This window comes from the organism of the source record quoted next, unplaced genomic scaffold (genome assembly GCF_019419815.1).
Source record: "Pyrus x bretschneideri cultivar Hongxiangsu unplaced genomic scaffold, Pyrus_bretschneideri_v1 Contig73, whole genome shotgun sequence".
NCBI lineage: Eukaryota > Viridiplantae > Streptophyta > Magnoliopsida > Rosales > Rosaceae > Pyrus > Pyrus x bretschneideri.
Window position 1 is genome coordinate 1,182,247 of NW_025999813.1, and position 22,724 is coordinate 1,204,970.

The 22,724-nt window shown below is 38.6% G+C and overlaps 1 protein-coding gene across 1 annotated transcript; it reads right to left on the reverse strand.

Moving 5' to 3' along the window:
• Window positions 1-992: 992 nt before the first annotated feature.
• On the reverse strand, window positions 993-2,076 carry LOC103931823. Its single transcript, XM_009341351.3, has one exon. The coding sequence runs from the start codon at window positions 1,859-1,861 to the stop codon at window positions 1,193-1,195; it is 669 nt and encodes a 222-aa protein (XP_009339626.2). The 5' UTR covers window positions 1,862-2,076; the 3' UTR covers window positions 993-1,192.
• Window positions 2,077-22,724: the final 20,648 nt, after the last annotated feature.

Below are 22,724 nucleotides of genomic sequence, written 5' to 3' on the forward strand. Positions count from 1 at the left end.
CGTTCTTAATCATATTCTTTGTTGCGTGCCCACACATCCAACGAAACATTCTCATTTCTGCTGACCTTATTTTTTGCAAGTGTAGATTTTCGACTGCCTAACACTCCATGCCATAAAGCATTACTGGCCTTATTGTCGTTTGATAAAATTTTCTCTTGAGCTTTAATAGCATACGACGATCGTACAATACACTTGATGCACTCTTCCACTTCATCCATCTAGCTTGTATTTTATAGTTGAGATCCCTGTCTAATTCTCCGCTCTTTTGTAAGATAGATCTAAGATAACGAAAGAGTTCGCTTTTTGGTACTTCATGGTCTCCAATCCTCATTCCTATCTCATTTGGACCCTTTTCCCCACTGAACTTGCACTCCATATATTTTTTTCTTTGACTTACTGATGTGAAGACCTTTAGATTCCAACACTTCCCGACAAAGGTTAAACTTCACATTTACTCCCTCCTGTTTTTATCTATCAATACTATATCATCTCCGAAAAGCATACACTAAGGAATATCATCTTGAATATGTCATGTTAACTCGTCTATTACCAATGCCAAAAAGTAAGGACTTAAAGTTGAGCATTTGTGTAACCTTATGGTTATTAGTTTGTCCTTCATGAGTTCCTACTGCGTTCCTTACTCCATTATATATATTATATTATTTATTGTTTGGATATATGCTAATCGGTTACTATGATCACAACTAAACCTCTCAAAAGGGGTGAAGATGTGCAAATTCATGTATTTATATAAAACACAATTTTCTCATGGGAAATCAATGGTTGGAGTTTATCCAAATCAAGTACACTACTTACAACCAAATTTAGACTCACCATTGATTCAATAATCGACTTCAACAAAGTAATGCATTATATATTAGACATAAATCATTTCATTATTTCAGATCCACACACAAAATCTTTAATCTTAAACTTTCGATCAATTCACCAATCCACAATAAATCATTTCCATTTATATGAAAGCCCCCCAAAAAAAATTAAATAAAAATTGAAAGAAAACCTAAAACTCTCTATGCATCTTCACACTTTCTGCAGAAAACCACTGTATTTGTCAAACCCTGAAACCCAAAAACGAGCAAAACCTTCAAGCTTGTTCAATCACTTCCATATTTTGTATGGGAAAAAAAAAAAAATGAAACTAACCAAAGTAATAAAGCTAATTATAATTAATTTAAGAACTGCGAGCCAACATCTCCTGGAACTCGAGAAGGGATTTCTCCTTCTGAAGCTTCATGTCTTGCCTAAACTTGTGAATGAACTCCTCCGCTCTTTCATCCACCACCCGCAGCTGAGGCGACTTAGCAACCACCGCCTGCCATGCATCTTCAACGCTATACATACTCTTCTTATCTCTTGTCACAACCTTCAAGTCATCGTCCACATCGACTGCCTGTTTTCCTTTGGTCGTTTCTGCTTGCTCACCAAAATGTGGATCCTTCTTGGCGTCCACACAGGTGGCAGGCTCTTCAAAGAGCTCGTCTATGTGTATGGCTGCCGTATGCTTAGTATGATGAAGCTTGTTGTGGTACTGGTAGCTAGATCTTCCCTGTGCATAATCGATGCGGGATTCAAAGATATAGTGATGGTTATAGTATCGGTTATTAGGGAAGCCAGAGGAACTTCTGGTGAAAGCGCGGAGTTTGGATGGGATAAGAAAATGAAACTTGCTCCGCAAGGCACAGAGACGTCGGGCGGTGGTTTTGATTGCTTTGGGGATGTTGAGCTTGTGGAGTTTTGATTGTACTTTATCGGTGAAGCTCCTCCACGCCCTCTTCGCGCAGCCAAACTTCTTTGCCAGCGTCTGGCGTGACATAGAATTATTGGACCGTAACGAAATCATCGTTTCCTCTTTACACAAAAACTTCGCTGCAATGATAAGGCAAATGAGGGTATGATCTATGATGGTTCTTATGGAAGAAGTTTTGATACCTTACTTTTCTGTTTTGCTCTACAGAAAATATTCTCGTTTTTCGTTTAAATTTCCGGAAATGCCATTGTAGTCATAGCAGCCAGCCAACTAAGAAAGATTCAGCTTTTGGAATTAGAATGGCAAATTGGCAATAAAGAAATGAATGATGAGTTGGTTGCTTAGCCTAAGTGGTTTCAACTTTCGGCAAAGCTTGGAGGCCCCAGTTGAGCGCTTGGAGCAAACTTGGGTCCTAAGTTTGGTAAGAAAAGACGGCCAACCAAAGAAACAAATGATGTTTTAGTATTTGAAAACTTTTGAGTTGTATATGTGGTGGGGTTTCCAGCATGTCACGTTGTGTTTCTTGTTCAGTGGGCTGCAGAAGTTGTGTGATTTGAGAAGAGATCCTCTTCAAATCTCTTCCACCAAAGCCACCAAATTTATTAATCCGGATCCTTGAAGTTTGATCCAACGGCTACAAATAGAGGGTCATTTTTAAAGTTATATATATACGTAGACCCTTTATGCAAATGGATCCTCATGGTTTGAAAAACAAAATGGGGATTAGGTGTGGGGCCCATTCCATATCGAATTTTAACGATCCGAACCGTCTATTTTGTAAGTCTCGATTCATAGATCATCCTTGCAAAAATTCAATTCAATCTGATACCATTTTCCTATTTAATTATCAAGATCAAATTTCATTGTTTCTTATATAACAAAGTATTCGTTCATTTCTCTGAACTCAATTAGATGTCTTAAATATTTCCGATTTAGCTAATATTTTGCAAGGATGATTTATGAGGTACAACTTGAAAAATAGACCGTTTAAATCGTTAAAGTTCGATGCAGTGTGAACCCCACAACTAATCCCCATTTTTATAAAAAAAATTGGGGATCCCTCCCCTTAAAGGTTTCCTATATATATATATATGTATGTATGTATATGTATATATGTGTGTGTGTGTGTATATATATATATATATATAAAGGGTTCTTTATAGAAAGACTCTTGAAACTTCTATTTTTTGAACAAAAATTATCACATCCCAGCCCAGGCCCCTACCACATCTCGGGCTCGACTTCGCCATAGCATGATATTGTTCGCTTTGGGTCCCGACCACGCCCTCACAGTTTTGTTTCTGGGAACTCACGCGAGAACTTCCTAATGGATCACCCATCCTGGGATTGCTCTCGCCCAAACTCACTTAACTTCGGAGTTCCAATGAACTCTGAAGCCAGTGAGCTCCCAAAAGGCCTCGTGCTAGGTAGAGATCGGAATATACATATAAGGCTTACATGATCCACTCCCCTCGGCGATGTGGGATGTAACAATCCACCCCCCTTGGGGCCCGACGTCCTTGTCAACACACTCGACTAGGGATTGACTCTGATACCAAACTGTCACATCCCGGCCCAGGCCTTACCACATCCAGGCTCGACTCCGCCGTATCATGAAATTGTCCGTTTTGGGCCCCGACCATGCCTTCACGGTTTTGTTTCTGGGAACTCACACGAGAACTTCCTAGTGAGTCACCCATCATGGGATTGCTCTCCCTCGAACTCGCTTGACTTCGGAGTTCCAATGAACTCTGAAGCCAGTGAGCTACCAAAAGGCCTCGTGCTAGGTAGAGATGAGAATATACATATAAGGCTTACAGGATCCACTCCCCTGGGCGATGTGGGATGTAACAATCTACCCCCCTTAGAGGCCCGATGTCCTCGTCGACACACTCGACCAGGGATTGATTCTGATAGCAAATTGTCACATCTTGGCTAGGGCCCCCACCACATCCGGGGCTCGACTTCGCCGTAGCACAATATTATTCGCTTTGGGCCTCGACCACACCCTCACAGTTTTGTTTTTGGGAACTCACACGAGAACTTCCTAGTGGGTCACCCTTCCTGGGATTGCTCTCGCCCGAACTCGCTTAACTTCGGAGTTCCGATGAACTCCTAAGCTAGTAAGCTCCCAAAAGGCCTCATGCTAGGTAGAGATGGAAATATACGTATAAGACTTACAAGATCCACTCCCCTGGGTGATGTGGGATGTAACAAAAACCCAACTAATTTAAACATTCAAATAAAATCCAAATTTCAAATAGACTACCATGTAGATAAATATATAACCAATTATTACAACATATTTACAACTTATGCCACAAAACCCTAATTGTGTTAATAAATATTATTACTCACCATAATTATGATTAGCAATTAACCCCATATGGAAATTTTACCTTTTTTGTTTCATAAATATTATTAACATATATATATATATTAATTAATTTACCCATACTCATAAACAATTATAGGCACATTTTTCGTATGAAAAAAAAGGATCCTTTGTATAATCAGTTATTTTGCATCAAATAATATTGTTTGATAAAGAAAACAAGGCTCAATTAATATTCTTTTATTTTATAGGTAAATTATTTTACACAAATTATTACATACACTAGCCATTTTGATTTGTTATTATATATGCGTGTCAAAAATAATTTTTCTATATTTATATGTAAAGTATAAGTAAATTAATTTTTTTTATAAGAACTAAACAATAGGTAAATTATAACTACATAAACAAAAGTAGTAGAATATTATCTTTTCAATCAAATTACATTCCTTTATTTTGTAGATAAATTTTTTTAAAGCATTATTACGTATCCCGGGCACATTTTACTAATATATACACACACGTGTGTGTGCGCGCGCAAATATATATTAGTTTTAGTAGGAATTATATATTGTAGGTACATTATGTTTGTACAAAAAAAGAAAGAAAGAAAAAAAAGGTAAATTAAGATTCATAAACAAAAAGTAATAGATATATTATTTTTTTAATCAACTTACGTACCTTTATTTTGTATGTAAATAATTTTACATGCATTATTACATATATTGGGCACATTTTAGTAATATATATGTGCAATTATATTTTATTATATCAAATATAGATAAATTAATATTGAATCAAATAACATTTTTTTTTTGTAGGTAAATTATTTTGCATGTATTATTACATATACTGGGAATATTTTAAGATAATTTTGCCAAAAGTCAATAAAAACTTTACAATTTAATCATATATCAATGACATATTTTTGTTTTGGACTTAATCAATGAAATATTTTTATTAATTAGAGATGAGTCAATAATGAATGCCACATGTGCTTTATGTCATTACCAATGGGGATAAAGGACATGGTGAGAAGAGCAATCGCCAGTGCAGGGAGGGCAAGCGGATGAGGAGGAATAAGAAAAGTGGGAGACGGCGAGTAAGCCCTCCATGAAGTGCCAATATAGAGGTGGGCCCACTATGTACCTGCCTACGCACAGCCCAGCTATCACCAGACCTGCCTTCAGTATCAACGGACTCGTCGCTATCTCTCTCTCCTCAGCTTCTAAAATCAAATTGGAATTAGCAGAATTGGGAATTGACGACATCGATTCTCAATGGTTCGACTGCCAGTGTTTAGGTGGGATTTGTGGAGATCAAACACATGAGCTTTCTCATCTATGAAAGGCTGTGAAGTTCTGTAACTTCTTAAGGTCTTTAAATCTATAAAGCACAATGGGGTGATGATATTGTAAAGTCAATGTTTGAAGAAAGAATTCATTAAGTCAGGAAAACATTTAGATACCAACGATGAAACTTGAGTAGGATTAAAAACTATTTTTTTGTAGTCGACTTGATGTATCAGAGAGGAAACAGTTTCGCAAATTCTTGGAGCTTGACAATTTCGATTGCTAATTAAGCAATTGAAATTGTTTGGGTTTTTTTAATCCCCTTTCACAAAACTGTTTCCGTACACATTTGCATTTTTTCCACCTACGTTTACCCGCCTACAACGCGAAACCAGAAAACAGACACTGTGGTCAGCAATTCAAAATCAGAAAATGCAGATTGCTAGGATCAACAATTGAAAATCAGGAAATGGATACTGCGTTGCAATGTCGGAATCCAAATGAAAAAAACAAAACAAGAAACGAACACTGTGTTGCAGTGTTCGAATCCAAATGTAAAAAACAGAACATGAAATGAACACTGCGTTGCAATGTCTGAGTCCAAATGTAGAAATCAAGAGTCATGCGAGGTGTTAAGCATATAAGGCATGTGAGTGATGAAAAAAAAATAGAACTAGGAAACAGACACTTCAACGCAATGTCTGAATCGAAAAATAAAAACATAATACCAGGTAACAAATACTGCATTACCATGTTTGAATTCAAATGTAAAAACGAGTACGTATGAGGCATGTAAGTGATGGAAAAAATAAAACTATGAAATGGACACTGCAACACAGTGTCTGAATTCAAATGAAAAAAAAAAACAGAATTAGGAAATATGAGAAATCTGGTGTCGGTTGAAGTGGGTGCCAGCTGTAATGGCAGATTCTATAATTTTTGTTTATTTAAAATGCATTTAAGTGTCACAAATACATGATTGACCTATTTATAATTAATATAAATAGGGAAGTGTTATTGACACTCCAAAAATCTCATTCTACACTCCTTACAAGTGTATTTTTCTTTCCTAATATAGAAAATTTGGAGTAGAGAATGAGATTTTTGGAGTGCCAATAACAATTCTCTATAAATATTGTTGATCTATTATCAATGTGGTGACTTTGTATTGATTTTATACAAAATCACCCAATATTTTATTACTAACACGTATGTCCAAATAATTTACCTATATTTTTATGTAAATTACTCCATAGTTCCTTTTTAGTTTTCATTTGGTAAGAAAATGACAAGATTAAATTAAAATTGTCTAATTTTATGCAAATTTGGAAAAAAATTACGAAATCTGAAGGAAAGTATAACATTAATGTTTATTTATTTATTTATTAACAAACAATTTGTTATGATATATTAATATGCAATGAATTTAAATATTAATACATTTTTTTTCATTAATCCCTCCCTTCAAATATGCATAGAATTAAATGTATACATTAAAATTGTAATTAGGGGTATTTTACGCATCTAGAAAATGCAAAATGTGTAAAGTCAAACACAATTAATGAATTTGCTTATGTGGAGCCTAGTTATCGGGTTTTATTCAATTAAAAAGACTAAGTTGGGTTTTATGTAAAAATACTTGAGTTTCAAGAGTTAAAATCATATTTCAGAGAGAGAGAGAGAGAGAGAGAGAGAGAGAGAGAGAGAGAGAGATATATATATATATATATATATATATATATATAAATAATATTACCTATTACCGTGAAAGATAATATGGAGAAGGCAAGAGAAGCATAGAATTCTGGGTATATGTTCTTGATTAGTTGTGGTTTCAATTGTACATGAGTCATCACATCAGTATATATAATTACAAGAGTATTGAATTTCTGTACAAAGAATACACGCTTAAAAGGAAAAATAATCGTATTGATTTAAATTGAAGTTTGATTTTGATGCATCAGAAAGTGATTTGGGTAAGAAATATGTTCGTGATTTGCATGTGTAACGTTTATCACGATATAATATAATAAATAGATGTCTATCTTTTTTTTTTTTTTTATCAGAAATGATATATAGCATGATTTCATTGATAAACAAATGGTTACAAGGGGCGCTAAAATGGAGACATATATTTTAGTGATCAAATCCTTGATTTTGAAAATCAATTCGCACAAATAACAAAAAGAATAAAACTCCTAAACATCTATCACACAAAACAAATGTAATAGTACAAATCTGTTACAGTGATAATAGACACAACAGACATATACAAAGCACACATCAAGCCATCTCTATGTTGAGGATATTAAACTCATATCGAGAAATTTTTTTTTTTTTTAATTTTGTATGTGCTTATAAGTTAGTAAACTATTTTTTATATTGTCAATTAATTTTATAGTAGAATCGCAATTTTGTTCACGCTATACATGGACCCCATAATGAGATGTCTATTTGGCACCCCTGACCCGGAATGTTCACTTGGACTTCGAATCGAGTTATGATGGCCAACACTTAGAAGGTGACGAAGCCATAAAATGTAGTGTGGTGGAATTTGTGAATAAATTTAAACCTAAAAGTGCATAAATATAAGAGTGCGCTGTGAGCTGGAATGAACCCATTTCACACGTGAAGTCAGAGCATAAGTACAGTGCAGTAAGATAGGGTGAAAATTATACCAAGAATCCTTGTTGATAAGAAAGCTCAGCTACTAAAACCTGGAGGGGCGAAAAACAAGGGTGAGTGAACCTGAAAATAAAGTTTTAATAAAAACCTTTGAAAACATTATAACCCCTCGCTGTAAAACATGTATAGTTTCAAGAAAATCATACTACGTATAAGTATGAAATCAATTGCAAATCAACAATAATTCCATAAATATACCAATCATAATATCTCATCAATAGCATAATAAAATCAGATGCTCATCGATCTATGCTAACACACAAGTCGGAGTCGCCTAATGCAACCTGTACGACTAAACTGATTCTCATCAATCTATGCTAGCACACAAGTCGGAGTTGCCTAATGCAATCTATATGACGGGATTGGGTGTAATCATAATATATGCTCTAGTGCTACATTCACGTGAAGATTGGCGCTATTTGTGGTCACATACGAGTCGGAGTTGACTATTGCAACCTGTACGACATGACTGGCACCCACTTAGATCCAAGGTAAGCGTGTGGTGTGGATGTGAACGTATACGTGAAAGATTGGCCCTGACCCTGGACGAGCACTAACATTGGTGCAGCAAATGATGAGCAAAATAACATAATTATAATCATTCCATAGCCATTCGACAATTCCAGTCAATATCATACTATTCATGAACATAAATATAATTAAGTCCCCTTATAGTAAGCTTGCCTGTGCATTTCGTAGGATTATCTCATCATTTCCCAACAATAAGGCATTTCTTATAAACATAAGTTTAATTATGGCAATCTCGTAGAGAATTTATTAATAATTGTATATATGGAAACTAACCAATATATATATATATACATATATATATATATATATATGTATATCAAAGAAAAGAAAAGACTCATTCACCTAAAGTTCGCGCTATAATTCCCTAGCACGAATATTGAAGCGTCACAAACGATCATCACCTAAAACAAATATCAAATCACGTCTCAGAATTCTTATCGATAGAACACGTAACTTACATAAAATACATCCCTAAGGACGTTCTAGAATGATTTGTAACCTATTGACCAAAAGTCAACCGTCGGTTAAAGGTCGACGGTAAGGTCCACAACCCTACGTAACTTAATCCGAAAGATCCATACCTTGGATTTTTGATCTGTAACTTCCTAAGAGTTTCAATAAGGTTCTAGAACAACATCCTAAAGTTTCAGAACAATCCAATGGTCAGATCTCCACCAATCACTAAAATTAAGTGGCAGCCAACGTTTAGATTTACAAACTTAGAAAACTCATCCGGAAAGATCCCTACATCAGATTCCCTATCTGTCAGTTCCTAATATCCTTAAATATTATGTACTATTACGTATTAAAGTTTAGTGATGATCCAATGGTCAGATCGTTGAATCATATAATAACTAAGTGGCGGCCCTTAACGGAAATATAATCAAACAATGGAATTCCATCAATTCGATGTCTAATATGAAATCGGGGCACCAATTTTAGCCTAGGGAGGTCAAATGGTATCTCTGCCCACGCGCCGCCGCATGCGGCTCCCGACCACCCTGGCTCACTGGAAAATTCAACTAATTCCAAAAATTCTCAAATTTTACAGTTATGAAGATCTCAATGAATAGAGCAAGTTTTATACCTGTGGCCAAGTCCAATTTGGCCAAGAAAGGCCCTAAATTAGCTCGCACACATCGGAAACCCTAAAATGGATGAGCTTCGATTCGCCGTCGCCGGTGCTCCGCCACCCCTACCACCGATTGGGTCTTGTTTCTAAATCCTAGGGGAGTTGATTAAAGGTGATGGTGGGTGATGAAACTTGTCGGAACGGTGGATTGCCGTTGAGAACCCCAAGACGATGTGCGTCGTCCTCACGGTTTAGGAGCCAAAAGGCTCAGTTTTTGGAAAGGAAAAGGGTTGCACAAAGGTTGTGTGTTGTTAGCAAGTGAAGGTTGGGCGAAAATTGCCTGAAAAATGGTGGAAGTTGGTTGGAAATCCCTCCGGGTCGAAACTAGGGTGCTGCGCGTGGATAGGTTGACGGGAAAGCTGAGAGCTTTCTCTCGCTTTCCTTATTGGTCTCTCTTTCCTCCCTAATTTCTGATTGGTCCTAAAAAAATAATATGATTGGTTCCAATTCCCACATGGTGGGAGTTTTAATTAATTTAAAATCCATAGTTTAGTAAAACGACCTCAAATGTCCATAACTATACCATTAAAACCCGGATTCGCAAACAGCTTTCACCTATCCGTTCGCGGTTTTGAGATCTATTTGAAAACGTTACTTGTGATCTTGAAAGGTCAACGAATTTTTAAAGGTTAATTACGAAAATTCAAACTCGATAATTATTCTATTTAATTCCTAAAATTAACGGAATTAAAATTAACTAATACAGATAACGTAAACGTTAAATACGAATTTAAATAACGAGATACGTAATGAATAGTGAAATTTCGAGGACCGGATTTCACAAAGACGGTCAACGAAAATCAACAATCTCGCCTCTAGGGTATTTCATTCAATTCACATTTTTTAAATTTATAAAATCGTAAAAGTAGGATCAAGTTGTCACACTATTTCTTGACGAGGAGGAGAACATTTTTTTGGTTTCAAACAACGGTTGTGTCTGTATGACACATAAAGTGACAAAAACTCTCTTATTTGATTTCAAACAATTGCTCATATCTGTCTCAGTGTAAGTATACCCGGTGTAGCCTTTTGGAAAAGCAGGGGCTCTTCTAGATGAAATTTGAAGAATATTATGCCTTCTCTTTAAAAACCAAATACAAAAAATTCTAAACCTAGTTTATAGGTTACTTTCCAACCTGGTAAAGGCGTTGGCGCCCTCATTAAAAAAAGAATTCCTCCTCAAAATACGAGAGTATTCATAGAATTTCTTACTTAAGATTAAAATTGTTTATACTATAAATCATTCTGTAAAAATTATTTTTGTAAAAGTCAATTAAAATTAAGATCGTTTAGTTAATTAATTGTAACAAATAAATAGTTTATAATTCTTTTATCGAATTTGTCCATCTATTTTTATACAGTTCGATGACTAAACGATATTAGTTTTAGTTGATTTTTATAAAGATAATTTCTACAGAATGATTTATAATATGAACGGTTTCGATTATAATTAAACACAAAGTTATTTGATCATGCCACGACGTACTTTAAGCAAGAATTCTTCCTCAATCCTTGAGGAATCAAGTCTTTGTCCTCTAATTATATACTTGTCTTTTTTCTTTTAGCTCATTCAAAAATCCATGACCTTGGGCAAATGCATGGACGACAAAGGCACTTGCTTTTCTAAAACCTGTAAAGAATGCAATTGCAAATCAACTTGAAACTTTTTAAAAAATAAAGCAGTGACCATCTTTCTTCTTAACTTTGCTTTCCAGGTCAGTCTATTAAAAGTTTGAAGCAGACATATGAAGCCCTGCACAACCAAATCACTAGCTACTGTGATTTGAACCTCGTTGCTTTCACTTTTAACATGTGGATGCAAATTTCTTCCTCCTTATTCTTGGACAAAATTATACCTACAAAACAAATAGCACTTTAGGTTAAGGCCAAGAGCCTCATGCGCCCACGATGAAGTTGGGGGGGAAGGGGGGGCTTTGGCCAAAGAACCTCCGAGGCCAAAGTTAGAATTTTGAGGGAAAAATGTTTGGAGAACTTAGAGAATTTAACAAGAGAATTGAAATTGAGTTTTGGAGAAAATGAGATGGTATTTATAGGGGTGTGGTGGACCCCGTTGGAAGGATGGGAACTGGCCACTTGGATGGTGTTTTGGGTGAGATTCATGATTTGTTAGCTAATTAATAAATTAATTAGCTAATTAATAAAATTAGAAATGAATGATTTGGGGGTTACCTTGTGGAGAAGATTTGATGAGGATGGATGAAATAGGTTTTGAATAAATACCTATTTTGGGCACTTTTAACTTGATTGAGTGATGACTGTCCACTACTCGCGCGTAGGAGTTCCAGTGTTCCTCAAGGGTAATTTTGTCCTTTTCATCCTAGAATCCACGTGTCACCTCTGTATTCTTCCTGATTATTTTTGGCTCCACAAATGCCCCTACACCTGTTAGGCTGCTCGCAGGAAATGGCAGCAAGTGTATAGATGTTCTTGCTATAGGAAACATAGGATCGCTTCCTATTTTGATGTAGATTCCCTTTTTAATTGGAAATTAGATCCTTCTAGGAAAAGGAAATAAATCACTTCTAAATTAAATGATTAAATCAACTTCAAAGAGCAATTTATTCTACCCTACAAGAGAGATAAGGCTAGAGGATATTTGTTCCCCATCCCCTAGCAATCTTCTACACTTACCTGCACGTAGGATCATCTTTCGTTACTTTCTTTATCTTCTCCACACCACAGAGGTAAGAAAAATTTAATTTTCCATGTCCTTTTCTTGGATAGTGCTATCGCGGGGTAGCCATCGGGGTGGTGCGGCACGTCAGCTAGCAGAGACCAGGAGTCGGCTCGGCGTGGGTCAAGGAGTGTTGTGGTTGGGACCACTGCTTAGGCTACTCGTCTTGGCTAAAGCCAAGAGCAGTTGTGCGGCTAGGGCCGCAGATTGTGGCGTTAGGGCGCAATGCAAGGTGAGTTGCATGGCTCATGTCTTTTGGGCTCTTGGACTTGTCACGAGCCAGGCTGGTGATTAAGAGAAATTAGGAGATCACAGGACTCGTGGGTTGCTGGAATGCTGGGTATGCAAGCCTCTTGCCTGCTAGTCCGAAAGAAAAATGAGGGAAAAGCCAGCTTGGATTGAGTTCCCCTACTGAGTACCATGAATGGCATTGGCTGCTTAGTCCTCTTCGCGGGGAAAATGTGGGTTGCTCCCAAGAGAAGAGATGAATAAGATAAAGGCGGATGCATTGGCTCGTCTGATCGCTGTTATGGATCCCGCTACAAGTGAAGCTGGGAAAAAAGATTTTCCCCGCTTGCTCAAGAGATGCCGGTTAATAAAAAACCAAAGACTTATTCCGTTATTCACGAGGGTTTGCCGGCTGCCCCCAAGCTTGCGATTGACTTAACTTCTTCCAAGGGGACGAAATATGAGGCTGCTAGATTTGAGCCAGTGACGCCTGTTATGCCAAAGATGGCTAGTTCAATTATTGATAGGATTGCTCAGCGTAGAGATTCCGTCGTGCCCCTAGTGCCGAAACTAGTGCTAAGGCATCTGTTGGGAGCTAAGTCTAGTTCACCTTTGGAGAGGCTTGTTAATATGATGAGCGATAAAGTGGACTCTGCTGCTAAAGTGGTGCCAAGGCCTACTCATCCTGCTGTTGAGACTGATTGAAGGAGGAGACTACTTGCATGGGCAGTTGTGAGAAATTCACCAAGCCTGCTTATGGGGAGGTTACTGAGATCTATGCGCTTTTGAAACCAAATATGCTTGAAGACATAGACGTTAGTGCCAAGTTTGTCGATGGTGTTAGAGGGGTTGTTTAGCCAAGCTCCTTTGCGACGCATACGACCGAGTATTAAAAGATTGCTCTACTTGCCATGATGCAAAAGACGGCTATTCTGGTAGTCGAGTTTGTGCTTCTTGACCAAGAGGATACCAAAGCTACTAAGGAGATGGCAAAGGTTGTGGTAAGCAAAACTTATTCTTCTACCAAGAAGATCAAGAGGTTGAAATCGGAGCTCGTCACTTTGAAGGGGTTTAATATCTCTGCCCTCACTTCTTTGTAGCTTGAGACCGCTTGCCAAGAGATCGTTGACTTAAAAACTAGGTTTGACACGATCCAGGTTGAGTATGAAAGTGCAGATGAGGAGATCGGATGTTACATACCTCAGATTCAAGATCTTGAGAGTGTTATTTATGAGCTTTGTTTTGCTGCTTATACAAAGGGTGAAGAGTTGATTGCTGCTTATAATTAAGTGATCCACTTCAAGAAGGTCGTTGATAGGCTTGAACCCCAAGTATTGGAACTCCAAGGTGCTTTGAAGATCAACGAGAGTCCGAAGAAGGAAGTTGATGAAATGTAGCGCGTCCGTGTGGGTTTGCTCAAGGAGAACGAGTAGCTGAAGGGTGAGAAGACTGGACTCGAGGCTTCCCTTATGCAGAGTCTGTTCGATTTCTATAAGTTAGGTTATGTAGATCATCTCTTTGGTAAGCCGTCTAACTTTGAGTTTGCTGGGAAATACTTCGAGACGTTCTCTATTTCTCCGGAGGACTTGCATGCCTTTACTTTTGAGGCTTCTATTGGTGAAGTAGTCAGAGATGCTGGTACCCAAGTTGGAGCAGCCAGGGGGGAAGCTCCGGATGGTACCGTTGTTGAAATGGTACCCAGGCTAAACGTGTGACGACCGAGTAGTCGTGGAGTGCCCAAGCTGCTAAAGAGTAGTCTTTTAGGTAGTCTTTAGGATTTTCTCCCTTGTTTCTTTTTGCTTTGCTTGAACTCCTTCGATATTTGCTAGTTGTTTATCAATTTTGCTAGAAAATTTACTAAACTTGCTTCCTTTGCTTTTCTCCATCTTCGCTTCTTTTGTGCATGCCCTAACCTTTAGACTTTATAGACCAGTGGCAAGCGTGCTACTTTTCTATAAGCGGACAGACAGCGTAGCCTATGCAGCTGTAAGTGTTAGTGTAGAACTTTACAAAGTTGTTAGCCATATAGTCGGCAGCTGGACGCCTTACTTACATAAGCAGACAAGTCCGCGTGACCACTAGGTTGTTAACCTTGGCTTTCTCCAATTTCGTAGGTTACGTAACAAGTATCACAACACTTTAAGACTTAGTGTAGGTCGTTCCACACTTGGCAGAGGTGAAGTTTATCGACTACGTAGTATGTCGGCAATGGATAAAGATTCGCATATGCACGCTAGCTTGTTTAACCTTTCACAAGAATCTGTGGTTGTATAAGTCTAGTGCGGTTTTATTGCTCGAATGGCAAGCCGTAGACAGTCTTCTGGAAACTGTAGGCTACCTTAGTCACTCGGTAACAGCTTTAGGGTTCCATGGCAACCGTCCTTAGGGCATATTATGTAATGTTCTCCCTCTATCTCTAGGGCCAAGTTTCCCTCTGATTAGGCCAAGAGACCCAAAATCCTTCAGTTATTTAAGTCTTGAAAAAGACCATTATGGCTACTTCTAGGAATCCCGGTACAAGCCATCGTGCATCTAGTTATACTAGGGCAGCCCGGCTCATCCATGTCTAAATATTTGGAGTGTAAGTTTATTCTCCCACTTTGGAGAACATACCCATATAGATGTCAGGGAATTGGTTTACCCTCTCGCACTAAAGAGCAATTAGTTTATCCTCTCACATTGGAGAGCATGGTTGGTCCATCGGGGGGCGCAATCCCTACGATGAGTCCCTAAGAATGATGTAGTCTTCTTTTGAAGTGCATGAATGATTAGTTGTTGTAATCATGCAGTCGAGCCAAGTTGTAGATTACTTCTGAATTCCTTATTGAAAAACGAGTGAAACGAACGAGAACTTAATTGTAAGGTAGGAATTGCATAACAACTGAATAGTCATCTGCTTGGGAGGTAGTGCCCATCGAGCTACTTAAGTCTTCGGGCTTTGATGTAGTGAGAGGTCACGTATAGTACTTCCTCAGATTGTAGGCGTTCCACTGTTTTTCGATCTTTTTGTTGTTTATGGTGGCATGTGTGTAGCTACTTTTGCCGCCTACTCTGCTAGATCTTGTACGGACCTTCCTAGATGGGATCTATCTTTTTGAAGCATTCTTTACGGGCAATGATGAAGGCTTTTCTTAGGACTAAATCTTCATGCTGGAATTGCCAGATCTTGGCCCTTTTGTTGTAGCTGGAGAGGAGCTGTTGCTGGTAGGCTACAATACAGGTGATGGTCTGCTCGTGCTTCTCCTCTGCCAGACATAAGCTTGTGGCCATCTTCTTACTGTTCTGCTTAATGCTTGGTAGTAGAGTGCTGATACTTGGTTCGATGACATTAGGATGAATGATTGCTTCTAAGCCAAATGCCAAAGAGAAAAGAGTCTCATCGGTTGCTCGTCTTTTGGTGGTGCAATATGCCCATAAACATCCAAGGAGTTTGTCTGGCCATTTTCCCTTCTTGTTGGTAAGGGATTTCTTGAGGTAGTTGAGAATCATCTTGTTGGACACTTCGGCCTGCTTATTGCCTTGAGGATATCTTGGCGTGGACATGTGCTGCTTGATGCCATATTTTTGGAAGAACTTCACCAAATCTTTGCCCACGAATTACTGGCCATTGTCGGTGATGATGGATTGAAATACTCTAAATCAGCAAATGATGTTCCTCTATGTGAAGCGCTTTATGTCTATCTGAGTCATGGTTGTCATGGGCTTTGCTTCTACCCATTTGGTGAAGTAATCGGTTGCCACGATCATCATGCATTTAACCCCAATAATGGGCGGCATTAACCTTACCAAGTCGATTGCCCATTGCGTGAACGTCTAAGGACTCGTCTGTGGGTGTAGCTTGCTGGTAGGTAATGTTGGTACCGACTTGTAGCATTGGTAGCGGTCACACTTTTGCACTAACTCCTTAGCATCTTGATGCATGGTAGGCTAATATTAGCTTGCTTTAAGAGCCTTTTGCGCTAAAGATTGGCCTCCGAAGTGATTTCCACAAACGCCTTTGTGGATTAAGCTTAGAACCTTTAGGTCGTCGGGAGGCGCTAGGCAGCAGAGATGTAGTCTAGTGTAGGATCTTCAAGTGAAATGCCGTTCGACATGTACTAGCGTGCTGCCTTTATTTGGAGCTTTCTAAACTCCAACCTTTCCATAAGTCACCCTGTTGTGTCGTCTAAGCTAGGCGTGAAGGCGCAGTAGGGAGCCGTGGAACTGGGGTCATGTTACACGTAGCAGAAAATGCTCAACTACCAGTATCGAGCGGCTTTAAAGTTGAATTATGGGGCAAGGGTTGGCTAAGGCCGTGTGACGCGCTGCAAAATATGGTGCTCAACTTGCCGGTACATGTTGCTCATATGTAGAATCTTTCGAGGCGACGAGGACAAAACTTGCTTTCAAGTGTCCTTTTAGTGTTCATCTGCCCTTGGCGTGCCTTTTGAGTTGAGTTGTTGCGTTCGTAAAAAAACTTTGCACTGCTAGTGTCTGCGCCTATATCGTCACGCGTCTAGATTGGACGAAATAGTGCATCATGAGGATGACTGCGTGCGTTTGAAGGTATAACTTGAGTTTCCAGGTTGCAACAATTGTCGCCAAAGTTAGCTTCTGAAGTAGTTGGTTTCCATATCGAGGAAAGCTTTTGAACTGTGGAATACAGGGCCTCTAGCTCTTCTCGTATGAGGGTTGAGCTTATTGTTGCTTCAGATGCGGCTGCTTGTCCAATCAGACCTTGAATCACCTTCAGAGTAGTGGGGGACTTCATATTCAAAATCGCTTGGATTTGCCTTGAATGCACATCATTCAAAGGGGATGGAGACCCGGAGAGACACCTAAAGCACTACCACAGTGCAATGATCCTCTATTGAAACAACGACAATGTCATGTGCAAGATATCCGCTACCATTCTACAAGACGAGGTGTAAGATTGGTTCTACACCCTGCTGCCACAATCCATTTGGAGTTTTAACAAATTTTCTTTGGTTTTCACCAAAGAATATCCATCATATCGCTCGATCAAGAAAAAGTCCTACCATTTGTTCAACATTAAGAAGAACCCAAAAGAGTCGTTTCACGACTATGTGAAGAAGTTCAAAGCAGAGAAGGTAAAGATAGTCGGATGCAACTACTCGATAGCTAGAGCAGCCTTCCAAAAATGACTCCCAACAGACCATTCGCAGTTTGGAGATTGATCATGAAAGAAGATCTAACTCTAGCAGACTCTTTCACTCTGGCAAATAAGCATGCACTTTGGGACGAAGTTTGCCGATGAATGTGGCATGCTGAACTTGTATAGAGGTTCTGCCTGCTCGATCTCGTTAGTGAAGGGTGACCTGCTTCTGTTGGTCATGTCTCATCATAGTGCCTCATTAGTGACCTTGTTGCGTTGGAAATCGTGCAATCACTCGGTCAGGAGCCTTTATACTTCTTTCAGAATTTGCCTTTGTTGGGGTAAAGAAGATCTCAGCTGCCCCTGGTTTGACCTACTGGTCTAGGCTGCTCTTCTACGTACTTGGCTCATCTATGTCGTGGCTGCAATGTATGTGGTTCATTCCTAGTAGGCGAGGGAATTCTTCGCAGGTTACTGGTTGAACTTGAGCCAAACTAAGTGACTGTTTTTCTCCGTCCTTCATGCTGCCTACTTCGATGTGAGGTGGATGACACTCCTTGTGGGCGTAGCCACGAATGAATACTTCGCCTGAAAGGTTTCTCATGTTGACTATCGGATTATGGCCCTAACCGTGAATGTATACTCATCTGTGGGCCTAGTTGAGAGTGCACGCTCTTCTGCGTGCTAAGACAAGAGTATACGCTATCTCGGGGGCCTAATCGGAAGTGTACACTACCAAAACGTTCGGTTCGTGGCTGGTCAGGTGGCTACTTGCCGAGACGTTGCGGGAGAGGTTCTTTGTCTACCCTTATCCTACTTCAGGACACCTCGTTTGGGGCACGTTACATCTCGGTGCGCTGCAAGAGCTGATTTATCAAGGTCGTCTGATGTGCAAGGGCACTCGTCAATTCTATGACTTGTCGAAACAAATGTTCTCTATTTAAGTTGGAAAAGCTTGGAAGAAATGCGCCTCCTTGAGCAGTGGAAGTGTGGTAGATTCATGGCGTGAGATTTGAGTTGGGAAATGTCAAATCTGCGAAGAAATATGGTGAAAATGCCCCTGGTTCAATCGTAGGCCCAGAAATTTGAAGCTGGGATAGTTAAATTAATTTTGGACAGATTTGGGTTGCTTGGAAAGCCACGGGAGCAGAAAGGGCCGTGGGAGCAGGCTGGGCGACGAAAGCAGGCTGGGCCGCTATAGCAAGCTGGGCCAAAGAAGTAGGATGCTCGGTGTGTGGCGTACATGGGTGCGAGGCTAGAGCTCGACTTGGCAACGATTTAGGTTCGCGTCGGGCTTAAGTGGCTCATGTTGTCTTGCCTTGGGCTTGGGCCCATGTGGGCTTGAATGGCATTGCTTAGGCTGTGGTTATGGCACCGTGGGCCTTGCCAAGTATGGCTGTCGTGGTGGTTGCCACGGTGGTGCCTCGTGGGGGTGGTGCCGTTCCACTCATAAATCACCACAGTCATAATCCTTGAATGTTGGAATGTTCGTTCATCGAGGTTTCTGAATCTCTTGCCATTGTACTTTTCCTTCACGTTTTATCGAAGAATTTTTAAAAATAAAAATTCCAAGAATAAGAATGTACAAAAAATCTACAAATGAACAAGAAAACGAAAAACCTTGAAGGCAAGAATCTTTTGTGAACGTTTGATCAAGACCTCTCAATGAAAACACCAATTTGTGGATACAAATTTCTTCCTCTTTGTTATTGGACAAAATTGCACCTACAAAACAAATAACACCTTAGGTCAAGGCCAAGAGCCTCACGCTCCCACAATGAATGGGAAGGCTTTAGCCGAAGAACCACTAATGCCAAAATTAGAATTTTGAGGAAAAAGTGTTTGGAGAATTTAGAGAATTTAGCAAGAGAATTGAAATTGAATTTTGGAGAAAATGAGATGGTATTTATAGGGGTGTGGCCGGCCCCTTTGGAAGGATGGGGAGAATAAATACCTTTGGGCACTTTTGACTTGATTGAGAGATGATTGTCCACTGCTCCCGTGTAGGAGTTCCGGTGTTCCGGTAAATTTGTCCTTTTCACCGTAGAATCCACGTGTCGCCTCCATATTCTTCCTGATTATTTTTGGCTCCACAATGCATAATCAAAAGGTCCACTTAAAAGACTTCTTTTGGTGCGTGTAATTAGGGATGGTAATTCTAACCGTTAAACCCAATAACCATGGATAACCGCCCGAATGGATTGGATTTGGATATGAAAATTCGGGTATGGTATGGATATGGGGACAAACCGTGAACTTTATTTGGTTATGGTTTTGGATATGGTTATAGGGGTCCCTAATTCATATCCGTCCCCGAATCCGACCCGAATATTATATATATATATATATTTAATATATAATATAATTTTATTCAATTTACCGAACCCTCCCTATATTAATTCATTATGCATGCATCAAACCCTATACTATCTTTATTATGCACCAAACAACATGCATAGGGCATACCAACAACCTCATCAATTCAATACTCTTATTGTTATACTCAACCAAATTAATTCATTGAATCATTTTATATATCAATTATCAAATGTTACAAGTTTATCAAATTCATCTCTCTTCAAGAGTCTCACTGTCAATAAATTGGTGCATGTTATCATAAACAACTTCAAATATATTGTTATGTTTTTTATAATTGGATGTTGTTATTTAATGACGGAATTAGTATCTACTCATATTTATAATGCGTCAATTGGATTAATATAAATTTTTTTTGTTTTTTGACGAAGATGGATATAACCGATAACTGATTGAAAATTCGTTACCCGGTGGATATGGTTATGGATAATCCCTGATGGTTAATTTGCAGTTATGGATATGGTTAATTTTCATTGTTATGAGGATGAATATAGTATTTCCGTCCCCAAATCGAACCGTTGCCATCCTTACGTGTGATCTCCACTTCTCTTCAGTCGCACCAAATTTATGATTGCTCATCTCCATCACAAGAAAAACTTGTGTGGGGCTTGTCTTGCCACTGGATCATGCTAAGTGGCACTACCACACCATTCATAACTTGCCATGTGTTAAGCATTGTTGCATTAATATAATTTCTTATTTTCAATTTATATCATAATTAATAAAATTAATAAAAAAAAATATGGAAAAAGTTTTTTAAAAGGCCTGACTCTGAGGGACACCATAATCGCAAGGTTATATCTCACGGCCTTGCATGGTTGCTAGGAAATTGTGTAGAATTTGTGTAATTACTGGTTCAAGGGTTCATTAATCCATCTTAAATGAATCAGGTTTCTGACTAACCTCAGTATTTTTATAACTTATTGAATAATTATCATGGACACATAAATTATGGTGAAGAACCCAATTATCAAAGCCACCTTCCTTCACCAGTTGTTAGTAGTTCCAGTTTTCAAATACTATGGACTATTGATGTGAAATTGAATTAGTTATAAGCAATCATGAGAGAGAAAGATGAGAGATGTGGGAATCAGGGAAGGGGGAGGTTGAGTAGTAAGGGAGGAGAATTGACGGCGTTGGGGACACCGACCGACGAGAGAGAAGAGTCTATGGGCGAGTTTGCAGATGGAGGAAGGTTGAACTGGGATTTGTGAGTTTTATTTTAGTTTCGTGAAGAAATAATGTTTTTTAAGTGTTTAGTTTTATATTGACATAAAACGAAAAATAAGAAATCGTATTTAATGTTTAACACACGGCAAGTTATGAGTGGTGTGTAGTGTCACTCAGCATGGTCCAGTGGCAAGTTAAGCCCCACACAAGTTTTTCTCCTCCGTCACAGATTGTTAATTTCTCCTATCATCCTAAGTAACCATACTTTTGTAGTATATTGGCTCCTAGAAAAATCTAGGACACCTTTAATAACCATTCAATTTTTGGTTTTTAATTTTTATTTTTATGTTTGAAACATGGGGAAAATATAAAGGAGAAGGAGGGATGAAGAATGATGGTGAAAGGGAGAGAAAAATAAAGAGGGAATGAAAACAAAATCTTAAAAGTGAAAACAACTTCAAATAGTCTTAACTTGATGTTATCAAACGGCCCTTAGTTGCATATGTTATTGCCAATTATAGTCCCTATCCGATCATATTGTGTGATCCATTTAGTTGCAGATGTTCAAATTATAGTCCCTTCACTACGTTTGTTGTTCGTTGGTCTCATAAATATCCGATCATAATGTAATGTGGGGAGTCTAGGGACAAAGATTGATCCACATCGTGACGAATCAAGGATCATTACTCACGAATTTTTATTTGAAGACTAAAATTCTAATTAGATTAAAGTTTAGAGACTAATGAAGCTAATTTTCAGCTTTCTAAAACAGTTAGGAAACAAGGTGTATCTTATTAATCAACTTCAGATAATGAAATGAGTGGTGCACCTCAATACGTAGTTAGTACCAACTCTCCCTTGTCAAATATGGAGTCTTATTTCTAACGTAGGATTTTTCAAAGTCAGTGGTGTGATGAGAGAAGACAACATATATATAAGTGGTTTTTTAACTTTAATCCTTGAAGAAAATTGAAATTTAATAAAAAAAATCTAGTTTTAGATTACATATTGATTATAGTTCCTTGATGTGTACTTAATTCAAATTAAGAAATTTGTATTTTACAATGTTCTAAAAATCCCCGCGTAGGGCAGCCTAGGTGCTAGACGGCTGGCCACCACCCCGATTATTGCTTAGGCGTTTGAAAATTAAGAAAGGGCACCTAGACCTACTAAGGCGCCCGCCTAGACCTCCTAGGCACCCGTCTAGCCCGTCTAGACCCGCCTAGACAACTGCCTAGGTTGCGATTCACTTAGATAGAAAATAGATACTTTCCTTTTGATTTTATTGTTTACAATAAATTGTAAGAGACTTATTGAATATTTGAATAAACACACATTATATGTTTGCTCCCCATGTTTTCATTATGTTCCAATACTTCATAATATATATGTCATTGTATTTTCTAGTTTATGATGA